Genomic DNA, 20,786 nt, shown 5'->3' on the forward strand with positions numbered 1-20,786 from the left:
TAAATAAATATAATCTTAAAAAAAAAAACAAAACTCATGAACAATGTTTTCCAAATTCTCCTTGATATCTACTTAATAAACATATTGCTTTCAGTTTGTTTACCTGAAATATTCTAACTCCTAAAGCCCCCTGTAAGAAATGTTCATTTGTATTTCAAAAATTTGCCCTAAACTGTCAAACTGAGTAATACTTTCATATGGAGGCTTCCCTTGTCAATGCAAAGACAGGAAGTAAACACTATCAAAGTGTAAACAGAAATTCTTTTTTCACTAGGTCAGGTTCTGTTTCTTTGCATTTCTCGGCAAGGTTGGACTTGAATTTAACCGTCTTCTCTGTTTTAAACATTGGCTGAAGCATGAACACATTGTTAAAGGAAACCAGAGCTGGACAGTGAAAAGGTTAAAATAGATTTTATTTCCAGTAAGGTAAAAAAGAATTCATTATAGAACTGGGCTCAACAGGAAATTCAACAAGGAAAAGTGGGTATTTATAGGCAAGGAGTGCGACGGGCATTGGGAGATGGAAAATTACTAACAGGAGCCATCAGGAGTAAGGGAATTCTTGCCAAACAGACTTCAAGGGATTCCTGCTGAATGCAGCCCGGAGACGAGAGAACAAGGATGAGAGATTCCCACCAACATGACTTAGCAGGATTCTTGCTACCCCTGGACTACGCCAGTCTAGCAAGGGCAGGGACCTAGGTCAGATTTTAGTTGAGAGGAAGACTCAGGAGAGGCAAACTAAAGTCTGATCAGGGAGTCTTTGTCTCACACACACACCCACCAACCCACCCAAACACACACACTCACACATACACAGAGGGAGAAAAGAAAGAGATATACTATGCATGAATTCCTTTTGCAAGTTTTGTTGCCTTACTTCAGCATTTCATTTGTCTCCTAATAATGGTGATTTATATGAAGAAACTATAATAGAAATATTATAAATGTCTCATAGAATTATTGATTTGAAAAGAATACAGAGAATTTGGAGGAAATACCCCCCAAAAGTAATGAAAATTAATAAAGGTACCTAAATAGCATGGATCAGGCGAAATAAAAGTAACAAATAATTTTAACTAAAAAGCTGACTAAGGATAAAAACTCATATAATCATGTATCTTAATAAATAATAGAGACCTCAGAGATTATATCCTTATTTTCAAGATGAAAAAGGTAAGTAATTCCCAGAATATGTATAGGACCTTTAGTGAAAAGTTCTTCTCAACCAATACCAACCGTTACACCAAAACAAACCAAGAAGGATCCTATAGCTACTTTATATTCTCATTATGTTAAGACTTCTTATTTTCACTACAATGTAATTTTTATTAAAATACACCAAAATTTTTGACATATTTATTCCAGAGAAATATCTGACATTATTTTCCTTCTATATAACACTTTTTCTCCCCTAGAACTTTCTCCAACATTTGGTGGTTCATGTTGCATAGTTAAGTTAGTCACTCTGAGAAGTAAGTCACTAGATCTTATTAAAAGACCGATGGACTACATTGGAGAATAACTTATGGGTGAATCAATGAATTTTTATTAAATTGAATTTATTTTTTTTTCAGCAATGACAATGCAGTTTATTAGTCACCAGTTTCCTGATTATCATGACCCCACTATTGGTGAGTATAAGCCTCTTTTCTCCTTTAACCCATTAAAAAGGCACTCTAAATAAGTGGCTGACAAATACTATTGATGTCTACAGAGAATAAGAAATATATTTTACTATGACGGAGTACACATACACATAAATATAGAATATATAAGCCACCACAACACAAGCTTCAAGCGACAATATTTGTCCTTACTTCTTGTGCACTCTCGTATTTTCCATTCTACTCTATTTCTTCCTGATAAATGATGTTTGGAATACATTAAATTGATTTCAGGATCCACTAATGGATATCTACCTGTATTTGAAAAGCTCTGCTCTGGATAATATAAATGATGTGATTGTATGCTTATTTGGTCATTTGTTCACTCAGTGTCTGGATCCAGTGTCTGGATCTTCTATGGCAGAATTAGTTAACCTTGTTAATGGTGCATTTGGAAAAGAATTTAGATATAGATAAAATTTGTTCGCTATTCTCATCTGGTAGATGAGGAAACAGATTCAAAGAGTCGAAGTATTGTTAGAGCCAAAAATCCAGCCATGCTTCATTCTTCCTATACAATTTTCTTTATATTGTACTAAATGTGAAACCCCTGCAGTTGGGAACAAGTTTTCTTCCTCTATCAAAGCAGAAAAGATGTCTTTAACATTGCTTTACCCCTGCAAAGAGCTACTCTGAAGGATCAATTGGAAACTCTCAGAGTCTGCTATAGCACCTCTTGCCTAGAAACAAATTATCATTGAGGGAAACACATAGTTCTGAACCTCTCCTGGTTGCCTCATTGCCTGGACAGTGAACAATTTTGACTACACACCTCATTCCTTACGCTCTATTCCCTTTGTCTGAGAATCGCCTACCATCACTTCCAACAGGTATGATTCTCTAATTCTTATTTTGCTCATCAGGCGATTTTAATTCAAGGTCCTACTATGTATATAAAATGTTATCTTGTATGGTATAGGATATTTGCCTGAAAACCTGTGCTGAAATGAGTGAAATGTACCCATTTTGAAATGTCCCACGATTCAGCCAGACTTCTTTAAGAGTTGAACCAATTAGTAAGATTTCAATGCAGGAAATTTATGCATTGTTAATCAGAAAGCACTTCCTCAAGAAGTTGAGTTTTGTTTCTGAAGAGAAAATAATCACTTTGTAAAGTTTTAGAAGCAATTATCTAAATCCATTTGCCAAATATCTTGCTCCTGGAATGCTGATGACTTTGCATAACCCACTCTGAATTACAGAAGAGGAGAAATCTCTAGGGAAAAGCTCCGACTCTTTTATCTTGGAAAATTCAACAGTACAATATATCATATATGCTATCACAAATTCACTCTTGTTCATTATTTTTCATCATTGTTTAAATTTTATATGGCTTCATGTTTGAAAAAGCTACCTTGCTCACCAACCTCTCCCATCTAATGGCTTGAATAGGGCAATATATGTGAATAAATTATAAATGGCTCTTTCAAGAGGAAAAAATGAGAAGAATATGATAATGATTTCTTTAGATTTCCATGAAGTACATCCATCATTTGAAATTAAGCTAACTGGACATTCTGTACTAACAGACAGCTAAAATCATACCTTTATCTGGTTATAAATAAAAAAGGTTTAGAGGAAGAAGTTTGAAAGTGGAGACACAGAGCACTTGATTACTATCAACTCGATTTTCCCATCATTTCATTTCTTGTCTTCTTTAATGAAAATATTGGTTAGTAATTTTGCATTGGTATCCTGTTTGAGGAAGGTAAAAGTCTCAATAATTTACTTTTCATCTGCTCAAGCTATGTAGCTATAACTCAGTCTAGCTGATTTAATGACTCCTCAAGAGGAAATTTGTAGTACTACATTTTTTTTAAAGATTTGTTTATTTATTTGACAGAATGAGAGACAGTGAGAGAGGGAACACAAGCTAGGGGTGTGGAAGAGGGAGAAGCAGGCTTCCAGCCCAGCACAGAGCCCAATGCAGGGCTGGATCCCAGGACTCCGGGATCATAACCTGAGCTGAAGGCAGACACTTAACGACTGAGCCACCCAGATGCCCCATATTACTCCATTTTGAAAATCATATAAATTAGAAAGGAATATGCCTATCAAGGATACTTATTTCACAATTTATATAGGAAATGAATATTTTTTCAATTCTGTGTAGGTTTGTTTGTCATTCTACTGACTGGGGTTTTTGAAGAGTTTTTCTCTGAAATGTTTGAAGAATTTGCCTGGTTTTATTTTCTTCCTTATGTTCATCTTAAAATTATTTATCTTTGAAATTTACATCAATTCTGAAAGTTTAGATTCCCTTTTTTACTGACAAAAATCAGGGATAGTATCTGGTACCAATGGATGTTCTACCCAAGGGAGTAATTGCTTTCCTTACTAACTGACAAAATTTTCAATGTCAGTAACCAATGGGTCTAGCACCTGCAAATTCACAGAAGATACCTTTGAATAGGATATTGAAAGGTATTGATTCTATTCTTTCATGAGAAGCCCTCACTCAAAAATTAAATTAAGTTCCTTAATTTAATTTAATTAGGTGCCAAATATGGATAAATTGAAGCTTTAATTTAATCTTGAAAATGAGTATCTCGAAGCATTAGACATTAAGTATGGTTTGATTTTTTCCATAGTAAAGTAATTATGGAATAATAAGAAGAAACATTTTGACCAAAGTCCTGATGTTCAACCCTTTGTAATAAACACACATGTTATTTTTTAATTAGCAGTAAATCATTAGAGATAACCATTGTATGTAATTCAATCGCAAAAAAAAATGTAAATGCCTATTCTTTGCCAAGCGATCGGCTTCTCCTCTAGAAAGAAAAGATTAATATAGCACAGTTCAAGCCCTTAAGGAATTTTCAACTCAAGAAGAATTCAGACAAATACACAAATATTCATGCTACCTATGAAGTCAGTTATTACTATTAAAAAGAAGCAAAGCACTGAGGGGTTTTCAAAGGATGGAGAGGAAGTTCATACTGTCTTAAAGTTATATTCACTGTGATTTGGATCACAGTTTCCTATGTGTTTTAAAAGCCTGCTTGGGTTTCCTATTGTCCATTCTAAAATTCAGGATTCTTTGAAGAAAATTTTCAGAGAAGTCTGGATTTCTCAAAGACTTGAGATATCTGAGAAAATGACCCAGGATGGTTTGTTTTGCCATGTCATTTAAATTTCTTATTATTTGGGGTGTCTGGATGGCTCAGTAATTAAATGTCTACCTTCGGCTCAGGTCATGATCTCAGGGTCCTGGGACTGAGTCTGACACTGGCTCCCTGCTCAGCTGCAGACCTGTTTCTTGCATTCCTACTTCCCCTGCTTATGTTCTCTCTTGCCTCTTTCTCTGTCAAATAAAGAAATAAAATCTCTTAAAATAAATAAATAAATAAATTTTATTGTTACTTGTTCAAAATTAAAAACCTTACTATATATATAATTTTAATATTGTATCAATTAGATATCAAGTTGTTGATTTTTTTTCTGAAATAGAATATGGTGTTCCTTTCCTCAAAACCAAAAGCGTAAATATCAGGTTCTCATTTATGGACTGTGTATTTAATCCAAATTATTTATTGATATATTTATATGTTGAGAATTGTTTCCATTCATGCTTTTATCGATAATCAAATAAAGGCAAACATATGAGCAGAGAAAACCAGGTAACTTCACTTGGCAACTTATGGAAGATGGAAACAAGATATAGTATCAAATAGTTGCCAGATATTGCTTATTGCTCTGAATAAGACATTTGATACTGGATGGAAAATTCTAAACCATGAAGGATTTGTGTTCTGTCTATCATAACTTTGATCAGGTCATTTACATAATTAGCAATTATCTCTCACTGTCTTCAAAGACTATTGTTTTGGCCTCCTTCTCTGTAAGCCTCTAAAATTTTATCATATATATGATATATATGATCATATATATATATATATTTAGCACCTGTTCTGTGCCAGGTACCATGCTCTACATGGATAGATAGAGATAAAAACACAAGCTGTGCTTCCAAAGCCCTCCCAGTTAGGTGGAGAAGATAAATCAGCAAACAAGATCATGCACAGAGTTCATGAAATAGAAAATCACAAGGTGCAGAAGAAGAACAATGTGGGCATATCTCACCTGACCTGAATACATGTAGAGCAACTCTTCTCCATACTGAGTTTTGAAGAGTGCATAGGATTTAGGCAATTGAAGAGGAAGGAAGAACAGACATTCCCAGAATAGCAAAAAATACCCAAGAAAGACAGTACAGCATATGACTGAGATGGGGGATGTCTGGAACCAGAAGTCCTAAAGATGAAATAAATGATATAATGTGCAGAGCAGCAAGAGGGAGGTAGATTTTCAGGGATCAGGTCTTTAAAGATCTTGTACGACTGATCAAAGCTTTAAATACCTACAGTTTTGTGCTCTTGCCTGAGATTAAAAATAAATACTATTGACAGGCCGCTGAAATTTTACATTTAGATAGCTCTAAGGAAGATAAAAGTAAACATGCCCCAACTGTAGCTAGTAACGGATTATCCTTAGTAGACTTTTACTTCCTTCAGGATTATTTATAATAGTAAGCCCATTTTACATTTAGATAGCTCTAAGGAAGATAAAAGTAAACATGCCCCAACTGTAGCTAGTAACTGATTATCCTTAGTAGACTTTTACTTCCTTCAGGATTATTTATAATAGTAAGCCCATGAGATCCATGAGGATCTCATGCCAAAAACCCAACAGGAATCCTTGATACCTATCTCAACTTGTCTATATTAGTCATTCACTGAACTCTGTTGTTGCTGCCTCCTAAAAATATCTTGAACCTGTTACCATCTCTCCATAACTTCTGCTGCCTTCTTATTCTAAGCTACACTCCATGTCCAACTTAGACTTGCTCTTCCATTGTTTTTTTTACACAGAATCCAAAAACATCTTCAAAAACACAAATTTGCTCTTCTTTTTTTTTCTTTTTTTAAGATTTTATTTATTTATTTGACAGAGAGAGATCACAGTAGACAGAGAGGCAGGCAGAGAGAGAGAGGGGTGAGCAGGCTCCCTGCTGAGCAGAGAGCCCCACGCGGGGCTCAATCCCAGAACCCTGAGATCATGACCTGAGCCGAAGGCAGTGGCCTAATCCACTGAGCCACCCCGGCGCCCCCAAATTTGCTCTTCTTAATAGTTTCCAGTATTGTCAATTATGATAGGATGAAGAATAAAATTCTAAGCATAAAGATTCTCATGATCTTACTTCTGTTGCTTACAGACTTGTCACACTCCACCTCCTTTTGGGGTTTCAACCACACCTACTTATTTTAAATTAACAAACTTCCCAAGCCGCTTTCTACCTTGGAACACTTATGCATATATTTTAACCATGAATTCTGTTTACCTCACCACTCTCCATCTCTGCCTGGGTAAGTCATACACTGGTCAAGTTTCAGCTTAAATATTGCTTCCTCAAGAGAACCCCTTTGATTACCCAAAATAAAATATCTTCTAACTATATACATACATTCATAACCTTGACTATCACCTTAGTATCATTTATTGATAAATAATTAAATAACTTTTTATAATTATTTGTTTAGTTAAGGTGTGAAAAGATAGGAACTTCAATACATTATTCACTAATGTTTCCTCAGATGTTAGTAGAATGCCAGACATGTAGTAGATGCTCAATAAATATTTATTGAATAAAAAATGGATGAATGAATACACTTCTAGAAAAGCATTAATCATTTTTTATTTTTCTACTTTAGAGTCCTAGGGAGCAATTAGACTAATAGTTAATCGAAAATGCATTAGTGTCTTTACTAGAAATTCAAATGTATGTTAATGGTTATTTCTCGACGTAAAATGGTTGCCAGAAGAAAATTTCTTTGAAAAATTAAAAGCACTATGCTAATGTTAATTATCATTTCTTCTGCTTTCTCTCTTTACTCTTTCTCCTCTTCTTCCTCTCCATTCAATGTTAATTTATTAACAAATATTTTTTGGGTAGCTACCATGATTTAGGCATTTTACAAGGCATGGGGGTAAATGGTGCACAAAAATAAGCAGAAATGCATTCTTCATTGAGCTTCCCTGCCCAATTTTATTTCATTATCTATAAGAGTTGATCAGATCTCTTTATCCAGAGTCAAATTATCCTTTTTTTTTCCCTCATTGCATTAAGATGACTTAAGGTTATTGTGTAAGTAGAGCACACAATTTGATTAGAGGCAACTGACATTAAGTACCTACCCAATTGTTTCATTGGATTTCTTTTCCTGCAGAAGGAAAGCAACCACCCAGGAATCAGTTATCACTTTATTAATCTACCTGTCCATACATTTATTTAGTTCTCATAGTGTGCAGAAATTCATATGACCAACAAGTTTCCAGGTATACTCACTTATCCTATCTTCAAGGAACACATCCTTTTGTAATTGACTCAGCTGTGATTGTTTTTCCTCTCTTGGTATTTTAGACCTCCAATTTCATTTACAGGCCGTGACTATTGCATAATACACTCCTCTGAAAGATTTATATTCTTTCGAACATTTGGTAAGGACTGTAACAAGCTCTACAAGAAAAGAATAAAATGTCATACAGAGATGTACGTCTTCCTGAATGATTTAGGAAATTAAAAAACAAAACAAAACAAAAAAAACAAGAGTTTCACCTAGGTGGTCAAGTACATCAATGATATGGACAGGTCATCTTGGGCAGCACCACCTCTAATGATTGTGCTCACACCACAATGTATGAACATGAAAACTATCAATGTGATCAGACTGGCGTAGGAGAAAGGTATCACATTAAGTATGTATTTCTCAGTATCTCTAATAAAAATTTCTAAGCTGAGGATTTCAAAGAAAGAAAGAGTGTGTTCAGATCACACTGAAATGGTCAGCTCAGTGTCTAAAATGTGCACTAACAGAGTCACTTCTTTGTGTCACTAGAAAATCCCTGTTAAAATGTAAATGCTCAGGGGAGTTGTAATGCCCAGAACCATTAGGAGTCATTTTTACATTAGCCTAGATTAATGTGTCCATTTATTCTAGTGAGCAAACCACAAAGCTATGGTCTACAGAGCAGCACTGAAGGGATAGCATGGAATTTGGAAAAGGGGATGGGAGTATTATTACCAGATAGCATAAGTGCCCAAGTATAATTCTTGAAGGAAATTAAGGCTTAAAAAAACGGAAATTGAAGAATTACATTTATTAGTAACCCTGGAGTGCCAAACATGTTAGAATAGTAAGGAAATTACTATGGACTCAGATAGATTAGAAACTGAATTCTGCCTTCACACTGGCCCCTGATTTTCTTTCCATTCATCCTGTGACACCCTCTTCTTCACTGTGTTCCAGCCACAACAGTCTTCCTTCAGTTCCTGAAATATTCCAAGAAAATTCTTCCTGGCTTCTCAGCTTTTGCCAATATGCTGTTGTCTACCTTGAACATCTTTCCTCTGCTTTTCACCTAGCAAGTTCCTTTTCATCCTTTAGGTCTCTACTTGCCTATCACTTCCCCAGAGAGGTCTTCTTTGCCCACCTTACCTGAATTAACTGCTCAACACATAAACCCACACACAGCCAACTGTATGTGTAACACACAGATTTATTTTCAACATCAACATGTGGATTTTCTCCTTAATAATATTTATCAAATTCTGCATTTAAAAATGCTATTTTTTGTCTGTCTCTCCATGTGGGATGTAGGCTGAGTGGTGGTAGGGACCATGTCTGCCTTGTTCATACGGGACCTAACACAGCGCATGGTTTACAGGGAATGCTCATAATAATTGTCGAATTAGAGAATGTGTGAGTGCCCTTGGTGTCCTCTTTTTCCCTCTTGCCTAAATTATATTCCATAATCACAGAATTTCAGATCTCTTGCTTCTCTCATGTTGGATGTAGTAAGCTAAGCACCACCCAAGCCAAATCCCAATATTTGTTTGTTCTGAGACTGCATTGGGTCAACTGAGCATGACCACGGTCCCTCCTCTCACTTTAAGTGTATTATCTCAAATGGGCTTTGAATTATGCCCAGCAAATGTATCCAGGCCATTGTCTATTCATTCTCTCACTCCTGGTGATAGACCAGTAACTTCTCCCCTCTTCGCACTCTCCCAATGATCTTGCTTGTTTCTTCACTGAGAAAAATTGAAGATTTTCAATTTTTCAGTCAGAAGATAAATTCAGTCAGAAGATAAATTTCCAAAGAATCTTATCCTGAAGAATCTCCCAAAGCTACCCAGCTCTCCACACCCATACTTGGTCCTCCTACTAATTTTATTACTTAACTATTACTCAGATGAACTCTCCATACTTCTGTATAAGCAAGCCAGTACCACACTTTCCAGTCAGTAGATCCCATTCTCCCTTTCTGCTGAAGAATCCTGCCCAAACTTTTTTTTTTTTTCTCTTTTATGGAGCATTTCTGACCATCCTAAAAACATGTTGCTATTTCATGCATCCTAACTATAAAAAATAATTAAATTATTGACTGATCTTTTCTCCACCACTTTCTGCCTCATTTTCCCACTGCCTTGGCTGGAAAGTCCCTCAAAGAGTTGTTTGTACCACCAGTTCTAATTCCCCTTCTCTTATTTTATTCAATCAACTCTTGCCAGTTTCTCAATCCTATCACTCCACTGAAATTGCTTTTATCAAGGTCACTTTGACTCTATAGGGGCTAATCCCATGGTTGATTTTCATTCTATCCATTTTGATCTACCAGCAGCATTTGATATGCTTGACCACTCTCAGATTTCATCTACTTTTTTTTTTTTTCACCTGACATCTACTTTTGGTTTTCCTCGAACTACTCTGGCAGCTTCTCTGAATCTTGGCTTGGCTTTGGCTCATCCTCTTCTCCTGGATAGTGGAGTGACCCTAAGACTTGGTGCTTATTTCAATTATTTCCAGGAATGATCCCAGTTTAGTCTACTCTGGAACCAAGAAGGAGGTACCATAAGCTACAGCGCAAAACCAATACGGTCCTGGTGGATGTGTTCCCTTGTTCTTAGCCTGACATCATTAAACTTCCAGTTCTATTAACTCCCTTCAGACAGATTCAATGCCTAACAGGCAACTTTTACATTTCCATGTAAGTAAGATAGCCGTCATGGAGATGATATGCTGCTCATATCTAGTTTTTTTGATTGAGATTTTACATGGCAAATTGAATCAGGAATTTGTAATTATCATTTGTTCTCCTTTATGTAGTTTGGCCACAGGAAAAATGTCCATAATCATACTTGCTTTGAGTAATTCCAGTCAGTGATAGTAACATCACTGTAAGTTAATAAATTGTCATTCTGGTTACTTTGCCATCTTTCTCTTCTAGGAGGAAAAAAAGAAAAAGCACGAAACTTGCATTCTTTTATCTGTTCCTTTAAGAAGTAAAAATCATCCTGGCTGAAATATAAACACTCCAGGAGATAACTAAAACTGCCCCAAATTGCTTGAGACTGAAGGGGAAGAGATGGGGAGGAAAAGGGGAGGCAGAGGCTTTTAAAATAGACAAATACAGAACTCGTTGGCCCCAAATCTAGTCCATAATTATGTTATGTAACAACAGTGTTCTTATTACTATCGATACAGTTGTGAAATAGTACTCTAACCACGGAAACTTCTAGTTAACCACCTGTGATGACTATAGTCATCTGATGAAAATGATCTGTGGTCAACCTAAGCAATGAGACCCGCATTAATTCTGTCATTCGTGTACATCTAGATATTCTTGAGGAAAATCATGTGCCTATAACAGAAACACCTCTCAATATTTCTTTTGCTTACTCCATGCTTATATGAAGTGGAAACTTAGTATGAAATCAAGTGACCTGTATTAATTCTGTCTTTTTTCCAGAGTGTTTTTTTTTTAATTTTCTTTAAAGATTTTATTTATTTGAGAGAGAAAGAGAGAGAGAGAGTGAGAGAGATCACAAGTAGGCAGAGAGAGAGGGGGAAGCAGACTCCCTGCTGAGCAGAGAGCCCGATATGGGGCTCAATCCCAGGACCCTGAGATCATGACCTGGGCCAAAGGCAGAGGCTTAACCCACTGAGCCACCCAGGTGCCCCCCAGAAGTTTATTTTTAAGGACCTCATTAGTATTGTTAGCTCCTAATAAGCACACTTCCATAAGCAATTATAATATTAAAGGGGTACCTGGTTGGCTCAGTCAGCTAAGCATCTGCCTTTGGCTTAGGTCATGATCCCAGGGTCCCTTGTCTCCCAGCTCATCAGGAAGTCTGCTTCTCCCTCTCTCTTTCCTTCTGCCCCTCCCCCCTGCTCTTTGGCTCTCTTTCAAGTAAATAAAAGGAATCTTTAAAAAAAGAAAAAAAAATACTCCTATTGGTATAACCTAAAAATTGACTGATGGCTGATGGTAGCAACTTGTGATTGAAAAAATTATTTTAAGCATCTTAGAAGAGCTAACACAACTCAATCTTCTCTCTCCCAATTCATGGCAATTAAAAACCAAAAAGATGGCAAGTGTAAAATACTCTCAGAAAAACTTTCAGAAATGTAGTCTACCTCTTGGTAGGTATTTCCAATGTTTTAGTGTTGTGTTTAGAGATTTGTAAAACTAGAAGTCAAACTTACATTTGACCCCAAAGTTACAATGTTTAAACTGTTGTCTCCCAATTTATGCTCTCTTCAAAGAGAATCTTTATTACTAGCCATGGCTGATTCTACTTGAGGCTTTTAATTTAACTAGTGTAATTTTAACTACTATGTTAAGCTGATTCCTGGAAATAAAGAGGTCAACACTTTGACATTTCACATTGGAGGTGTCCATATTAGCATGTATTTACTCAGCATGAAATGAGGACATGGCGAGAGACCTTTAGAAATCCTTGGTTTGTTGGATTCATGTAGAATATCAGGTCGAACATGTTCTACATCTATTCATGTTCTACAATTTTCTCTGATTAAAGGCTGCCTCATAGTGTGCACCCTCACTAGGACAAAGATACTAACTCTTTTAACATGGAATGTTTCCCTGACTCAGCAATTTAAGCTGTGTATGTGTATGTGTGTGTGTGTGAGAGTGAGACTGATCTAAGGGGAAAAAACACAACCTTCTTTGATAACTTCATGTCACAGTAGGTCCTGGACAGATAGAAACTGTTTGCTGGGAAAGGACTAGACAAGATGTCAGAAGCACAGAGACCAGATTAGTCCTATTTCAAAGTGAGTCTTTGTTTTCTTAGTGGCAGACATTATTTTACAGACTTTTCTTTAAAAAAGAAACACCTGTTTTGAAGCAAAAATTAGCTATGTGGAAAATCAATTTGAAAATATAAGGTACCACACCAATGGAAGCAATTGTTTTTATAATGGACGATTTTAACTTCTTTGTCTTACTGGTTATGTGAAATGACCGGAATCAATTTTCCAGACATACATTCTATGAAGCTCCCACATATTTGCCAAGTTGTTAAGAGTTAGAATCCAGCCTGCCATAAGGGAAGGTGACTCCTCATATGCTTTCTTGGCTATCTGAATATTCCATGTATTTTAAAAAAAAATGCTCATTGTTTTTATTTAGAAGCTAGATAGTAGTACTTAAAAAAATAAAATAAAATCCATGTTTCTTTTTCTAAGGTCCTATATGTCCTGCATCTAGGAATAGTGAAACTTCCTTTTATCAGAATTAAGTTAACTAAAGAAAACTGCTCAGCAATGGGTATGTGGAGCACAATAGACTAAGAAAGGCAAGGGCTCCGATAACCAGCATGTGGTCAGTGGCACAGTCACCTGACACTTCCACATATTCTCCCATCTATGTTAATTTTTTAAGTTGTATATTTCCAGTGAACTTCTCCTTTGTCCTCTTTGCTATCACCCTTTTGAGACCTGACTATGCTAGCTGTTTCCACTTTGTAAATTCCTATTAGCTCTTCAAGCTACTTTAACCTGCTTTGACAACTAATATTTGCCTGGGGTGGGGGAAACACCAAGTCCTAATCATGCTCTAAATCCAAAAAACATTTGGTCATCTGTTTACTCATCTTCTAAGGAGTACCAAAGCTGTTGATGATGACCTTGGGAAACTTCAGTTTTCTTCAACGTCTTAATCTTCTGGTTCTTATTTTCAGGCAATGCTCTGCTGCTTTTGAAAGCTCCTTCCTAGACCATCTCACCCATTATCATGGTATTTATTAGTATTAATATGTCTCTGATGTCCACATTTGGATATCCAAAATATATATATAGATATCTATATATCTATATATATTTTTTCAATCTGTCTCTCTCTGTCTCTCTCTCTCTCTCTCTCTCTCTCTCTCTATATATATATATATATATATATATATATATATATATCCAAATTTATTTCCTGACCTCTAGACCTGCACATACAACTGCTAGCTTGACCTTTCTATTGGGATGTCCTGATATATCTTAATTTTGACCTTTTTCAGGTTAAACTCATGGTCTGTCCTCTATCAAAATTGTTCTTGCAGTGTTTTATGTTTGTGAATGACACTGCTATCCATTTAGTCATTCAAACTCCAAAACTAGGAGTAGTCCTCCTCGCCTCTTCTTACTCCTCATAGCCGTATTATCAGTGAGCTAGCGTATTTTCACTATCATTAAGTCTACAGCTCCTCTCTCAAATTACTGTAACTGCTTTCTCCGTGCAGGCACTGTATCCATTCAGCCCACACTCCAGCCTTTCTTTATCCCCACCCTGTAGCTAAAATAAAAGGGGGAAAATTTGTAATTGTATAACAGCATATATCTGTATTAGTTTATTTTACATTATCTATATATTCTTTCTCTATTATATATATGTATATTATATTATATATATATATATATATATATTACATAAAATTTTAACCATCCACTTGGAATATCCCCTTGACTCCAGAGATAATGATTAGCATTGGTGAGGAAACTTGCTATGCCTTCAGTAATTGCAGATTTAAAGAAAAGATACAATATTGCTTTTTAGGTCTTTTCATCTTTATATATTTTTTCAAGATTATATTTGTGAGAGAGCACAAGCAAGGGGGGCTGCATGCAGAGGGAGAAGCAGGCTCCCTGCTGAGCAAGGAGCCCAATGTGGGACTTGATCCCAAGACCCTGGGTGAAGGCAGGTGTTTAACCAACTCAGCCACCCAGGTGCCCCATCATAGTCTTTTTTTTTTTTTTTTTAAGATTTTACTTATATATTTGACAGACAGAGATCACAAGTAGGCAGAGAGGCAGGTAGAGAGAGAAGGAAGCAGGCTTCCTGGTGAGCAGAGAGCCCGATGCGGGGCTCGATCCCAGCACCCTGGGATCATGACATGAGCTGAAGGCGGAGGCTTTAACCCATTGAGCCACCCAGGTGCTCCCCATCATAGTTTTTTTGATACACAATTATGGATGATAAAATTATAGTTATTTCTAAGGGAAAATTTTTAGCCACTTTCTAAAGATAGACAACTTATTTCTAATTTCTCTCCTATATAAACAATAATGCAATAAACCCCTTCCTTGGGCACACATGTGTTTCTGTAGCCTACATACTCATTTATAGAAATTGCTAGGTCATAAGGTATATGAATTTTACATTTTAAAGAAAATTACAAAATTACGCTTGGAGCAGGCATATTAAATCCCATGATGGTGTATGTCGGTTCTTAAATTTAATAGCTTGCCCAATACTTCAAATACATTTTTCACTTTTGGACAAATGAATAAAATATATCATTATTTTCAGTAACTTGACACTTTTTTTTTTCAATTCAAAGCATAACCTACACACAAAGCCCCAATCACTCATTTATCACACAGTAGCCACTCATATGTCCCACAGAGCTAAGATGGCATACAGTTAGCATTTCGGAAATGCCATCATTCCACTTCCAATAACTTCCCTCTCTAGAACCTAAAATTTGTCCTTCGTTTTCTCAAGTCTTGAATACAAGCAAATACCCCAAATACTTGACTTGATTTTGACCATTTTGTAACACTTCCACAAATGGAATTGTATACTCTGTGTTATTTTGCATCAAGCTTCTTTTTTTTTTTTTTTTTTTTTTTTAAATTTTTTATTTTTTATAAACATATATTTTTTATAAACATATATTTTTATCCCCAGGTCTGTGAATCACCAGGTTTACACACTTCACAGCACTCACCAAATCACATACCCTCCCCAATGTCCATAATCCCACCCCCTTCTCCCCAACCCCCTCCCCCCGGCAACCCTCAGTTTGTTTTGTGAGATTAAGAGTCACTTATGGTTTGTCTCCCTCCCAATCCCATCTTGTTTCATTTATTCTTCTACCCATTTAAGCCTCCATGTTGCATCACCACTTCCTCATATCAGGGAGATCATATGATAGTTGTCTTTCTCTGCTTGACTTATTTCGCTAAGCATGATACGCTCTAGTTCCATCCACGTTGTTGCAAATGGCAAGATTTCATTTCTTTTGATGGCTGCATAGTATTCCATTGTGTATATATACCACATCTTCTTGATCCATTCATCTGTTGATGGACATCTAGGTTCTTTCCATAGTTTGGCTATTGTGGACATTGCTGCTATAAACATTCGGGTGCATGTGTCCCTTTGGATCACTACATTTGTATCTTTAGGGTAAATACCCAATAGTGCAATTGCTGGGTCATAGGGCAGTTCTATTTTCAACATTTTGAGGAACCTCCATGCTGTTTTCCAGAGTGGCTGCACCAGCTTGCATTCCCACCAACAGTGTAGGAGGGTTCCCCTTTCTCCGCATCCTCGCCAGCATCTGTCATTTCCTGACTTGTTGATTTTAGCCATTCTGACTGGTGTGAGGTGATATCTCATTGTGGTTTTGATTTGTATTTCCTTGATGCCGAGTGATATGGAGCACTTTTTCATGTGTCTGTTCGCCATCTGGATGTCTTCTTTGCAGAAATGTCTGTTCATGTCTTCTGCCCATTTCTTGATTGGATTATTTGTTCTTTGGGTGTTGAGTTTGCTAAGTTCTTTATAGATTCTGGACACTAGTGCTTTATCTGATATGTCGTTTGCAAATATCTTCTCCCATTCTGTCAGTTGTTTTTTGATTTTGTTAACTGTTTCCTTTGCTGTGCAAAAGCTTTTGATCTTGATGAAATCCCAGTAGTTCATTTTTTCCCTTGCTTCCCTTGCCTTTTGCGTTGTTCCTAGGAAGATGTTGCTGCGGCAGAGGTCGAAGAGGTTGCTGCCCGTGTTCTCCTCAAGGATTTTGATGGATTCCTTTCGTACATTGAGGTCCTTCATCCATTTTGAGTCTATTTTTGTGTGTGGTGTAAGGAAATGGTCCAATTTCATCAAGCTTCTTAACAGTCAACATTTTCTGTGAAATTCATACTTGTTATTGCATATAGCTATAAAAATTAATTTTTGCTTCTTTGGTATGAACCTGTATAGATTCCCAAATGTTCTATTGCTATTTATATATCTAGTTTCTATGAGAGTTTTCACTTTTTAATAGAATATTCTGGTCCATTCACTTTTCTGAATTTAGTGGTATATTTAGATACATTCCTGCTGCCCTATTTTGTTTTCTATTCACTGTTTTTTTTTCCTTTGCTTTCATTCTCACTTTTCCTGCCTTTTCAAGTATTACTCATTTTAAGTATTACTCATTTTAATCCACTCAGTGTCTCTTTCTCTGCAAAGTTAGGGATTATAATTCTTAAAACTAGATTTCTAAATGTTTAAATCAGGAATAAAGGTTTCCACCATAAAATCTTCAAATCTGATCATAACTTCATATACATTCCCACAATAACTTCATATACATTCCCACAATACAGATACATATACATGTATATACATATACATGCCCTTCTTCTGAAGATTCCTCAATAACTGTATTAGTCACTTTGGGCTGCTAGAACAAATTATCACCAACTAGGTGGCTTTAAATAATAGACACATTTCTGGAATCTGGGCATCTGAGATGCCAGTATAGTCAGTTTCTTGGTAAATGCTTTCTTCCTGGTTTATAGGTAGCCATTTTTTGCTGTGTCCTCACATTGTAGAAAGAGAGCTAGCCCTTCTAACAAGGGCACTGATGCCCTTCATGAAGGATATACCCTCATACCTATTACCTCCAAAAAACAATTAAATACTTCTAAATACCATCACATTGGGGTTTAGGGTTTCAACATCTGAATTTGGGGAGACTCTAACATTTAGTTTATCCTAATGACTCTTCTTGGCAATTAGGAGAATTAATCCTTATAATCTGTAGGTGGGCTACTCTTTGTTAACCTTTTAAGCCTTCTTGGGTTTCACTCTCTCCCCTTTCTCTTTGCCTTTAAATACTACTACCTATTTGTACTAAATCCAGTGTCTTTCTTCCATGCATAGTCCTTCACAAAGTGAATGAGGTGATTAAGATGTTATGCCTGGCTGGACCTCCACATTTACCCCAATTGTCAGTTTTTTTAGTTAACACATGCAAGTATCACCTCTTCAGGGGTAAGTTGTTCCCCATCCCTTCACCATGAGATACCATGTTTTCATGAATGTAACCATTAATTTCATGATCACCTTTGCCTTTGAAATCCCAGAGCCTTGCCCAGTAATGGAACATTGAAGAAATTATATTTGTACTTGCGGACTCCATTTAGATCTCTTTAGTCCACAAGAGAAGCTTAATGACTCAATTATGGCAGCACTTCATATATCTGGCCAGAGCTAATGAAACTTAAACCAAAAAACCCCCTATATATGAAAGGTATTCAAAAGAGATATCTTGGATCCCTTGTCAAAGTCCATGTACTTTTTCCTTTACGCATCCACAGTTGTGCTGCACTTACCTAGTTTCCTAAACCATTGCATTAGGTACCAGAAACTTCAGTGGAGTAATAAACAGATCATACTGATAGTCACTGTTGTAGTACTAAAGTCCTAGCCATGAAAGACCTAATGAGCCCAAAAAACCCCCAATGCTTGGGGTCCATATAATGCAAAACAAAGCAGTTATATTACAGGAATGTCTTTAAAAAATTGGCAGTATAACAAATATCCCTGCTGTCTTGGCCCCAAATGATTGCATGTTCTTCTGTTAGAGTTGTATTTTCTTCTCCTGAGCTCATCTACAAGGACTGGGAGCAATAAACTTTGTCAGTGGATAATGAAAGTTTAACATTCTCCCCACTGGGAATCAAATTGCGAGAGTAGTAATTCTTAGTCCTGGTCCCCAGACACTATAATATCACTAAATCCCCCCAGGAAAAGTGAAAATGACACATACCTATATTCATTGCACACATGCACACGAGATATATCACATGTTCAATTTGCTCTTAAAACAACTGATTGATCATAGCAGAGTAATAGTTTGTAAACAAAAGTACCAGAATCAGTGACTCACATGTTTCCTTCAAAATTCTTACTTAGAATAGCCACCATTTTAATGATGTTGTAATCTTGGAAAACAGGATTATTGTACAGTGTACTCACATGTGCATACAAATGTTCACTTTCAACGGGAATCGGACATCTGGAAAAACTTTAGGTGATTGGTTTGGAAAATTGCATTTATATACAAAAGTTATGCTAATGACTTTTCTCTATCATATGGCTTACTACCAAGTCCCATTGGAATTTATGTGATAGAGGAACTAAAATATTTATAAAATCAGTTTTGATAAATTTGTAGCACCTTTCTGTGATGTATTCTTTTTTCCTCCCCAAATTATCTGTTTTGAGCAGGTTACTTAATCTTTTGGGTCCAAAATCTCTTCAATTACAAAATATGGTTAATACATATCTACCTTATCCAAACATAGGGGTATGGTAAGTCCTAAGTCAACATAGTATATGAATTAATAAACCATCAAAAGTCTTGATTTAAAAATAAAATAATCTCTATAATCATACCCTGTAAATATGTTCTTATCTATATAAAAACATACATTATGCTTAATTATCCTTAACATGGAGTATAAAAAGTAAAACCAAAAAGTCAAGAGTTGGGGGGAAAAGAAATACTAGAATAAAGTTACAGCCATTTGTGTTTCCATCAGTTTAACTGAAATCTGAATTTATTTTTCTTCTTGTATGCTCAGAAACATGATACACAAATCTCCCAAAATAAATGATTGGTACTATATTTTAAGTAAGACTACTCTCTTGTACATCAATTTGAGTTTAGAATGCATCTCAGGAGAGGTCACATACAGATATTACTTTTCCATTTGAAAAACACTAATTTTGATTTATAGAAGCAAAGAAAAAAAGAAAAGGCAATAAGGTATTTTTCCACTGCTTGGCAATCCAGTAAATTTTAAACAAATAGTCTTGACCTTTACAGAATAACACTCAGTCCCCAGTAATTTATACTTCAGGGTCACACCATATATAAAAGCAATGAGATGAGCGCCAAAGAACGTTAAATTTTAATATTAACACTTCCACAACTGGTGTTGCTCACAGTTCTACTCTTATTTATTTATTTATTTGACAGAGACAGTGAGAGAGGGAACACAAGCAGGGGGAGTGGGAGAGGGAGAAGCAGGCTTCCCGCAGAGCAGGGAGCCCCATACGGGGCTCAATCCCAGGATCCCGAGATCATGACCCGAGCAGAAGGCAGATGCTTAATGACTGAGCCACCCAGGTGCCCTCTACTCTTTTTAATGCTACCCAAGGTTATGGGACTGAGTTAAGCAGACTTCAGAATAGCCACTGGAGTAATATCGGAGATCGCAGCAAGCTCTTCTGACCCTAATATCTTACCATGTATAACTTGGTCTTTGACTTAATGTCAAAATATTGATGACGTCTATTAAAACAAAAGTGCAATTGACCCTTGAATAATGTGCATCTGAATAGCATGAGTCCATTTGTATGGGTGTTTTTTTCTAATAAGTCAAATTTTTTTTTGGAGATTTGTAACAGTTTGAGAACTGCAGGTAAAGCACATAGCCTAGAAATAACAAAAATAACAAATTAGAAATAAAAAAAACTCCAAAACCTACAAAATATGTATTGTAAGAATACTGTATATATTACACATAAAACACATTTTAAAATTTTTTTTAAAGATTCTATTTATTTACCAGATAGGATGCACGGACACATAAGCCAGGGGAGAGGCAGGCAGAGGGAGAAGCAGGTTCCCTGCTTGATCAGGGAACCCTGGAATCATGACCTGACCTGAAGGTGGACGCTTGACTGACTGAGCCC

The 20,786-nt window shown here is 36.2% G+C and overlaps 1 protein-coding gene across 3 annotated transcripts in view; it reads left to right on the plus strand.

Moving 5' to 3' along the window:
- RIT2 (Ras like without CAAX 2) overlaps positions 1–20,786 on the plus strand; it is a 386,580-nt gene that overhangs the window by 74,011 nt on the left and 291,783 nt on the right. For 2 of the 3 annotated variants that reach the window (XM_059138698.1, XM_059138696.1), the window contains exons 2-3: positions 1,578–1,634; positions 6,886–7,036. In XM_059138698.1, coding sequence (XP_058994681.1) covers positions 1,620–1,634; positions 6,886–7,036 — 166 coding nt within the window. In that variant the 5' untranslated portion in view covers positions 1,578–1,619. The remainder of the gene's footprint in view (positions 1–1,577; positions 1,635–6,885; positions 7,037–20,786) is intronic. The other variant, XM_059138697.1, reaches the window with a different exon arrangement.

Source organism: Mustela lutreola, chromosome 11, assembly GCF_030435805.1.
Source record: "Mustela lutreola isolate mMusLut2 chromosome 11, mMusLut2.pri, whole genome shotgun sequence".
Classification (NCBI taxonomy): Eukaryota; Metazoa; Chordata; class Mammalia; order Carnivora; family Mustelidae; genus Mustela; species Mustela lutreola.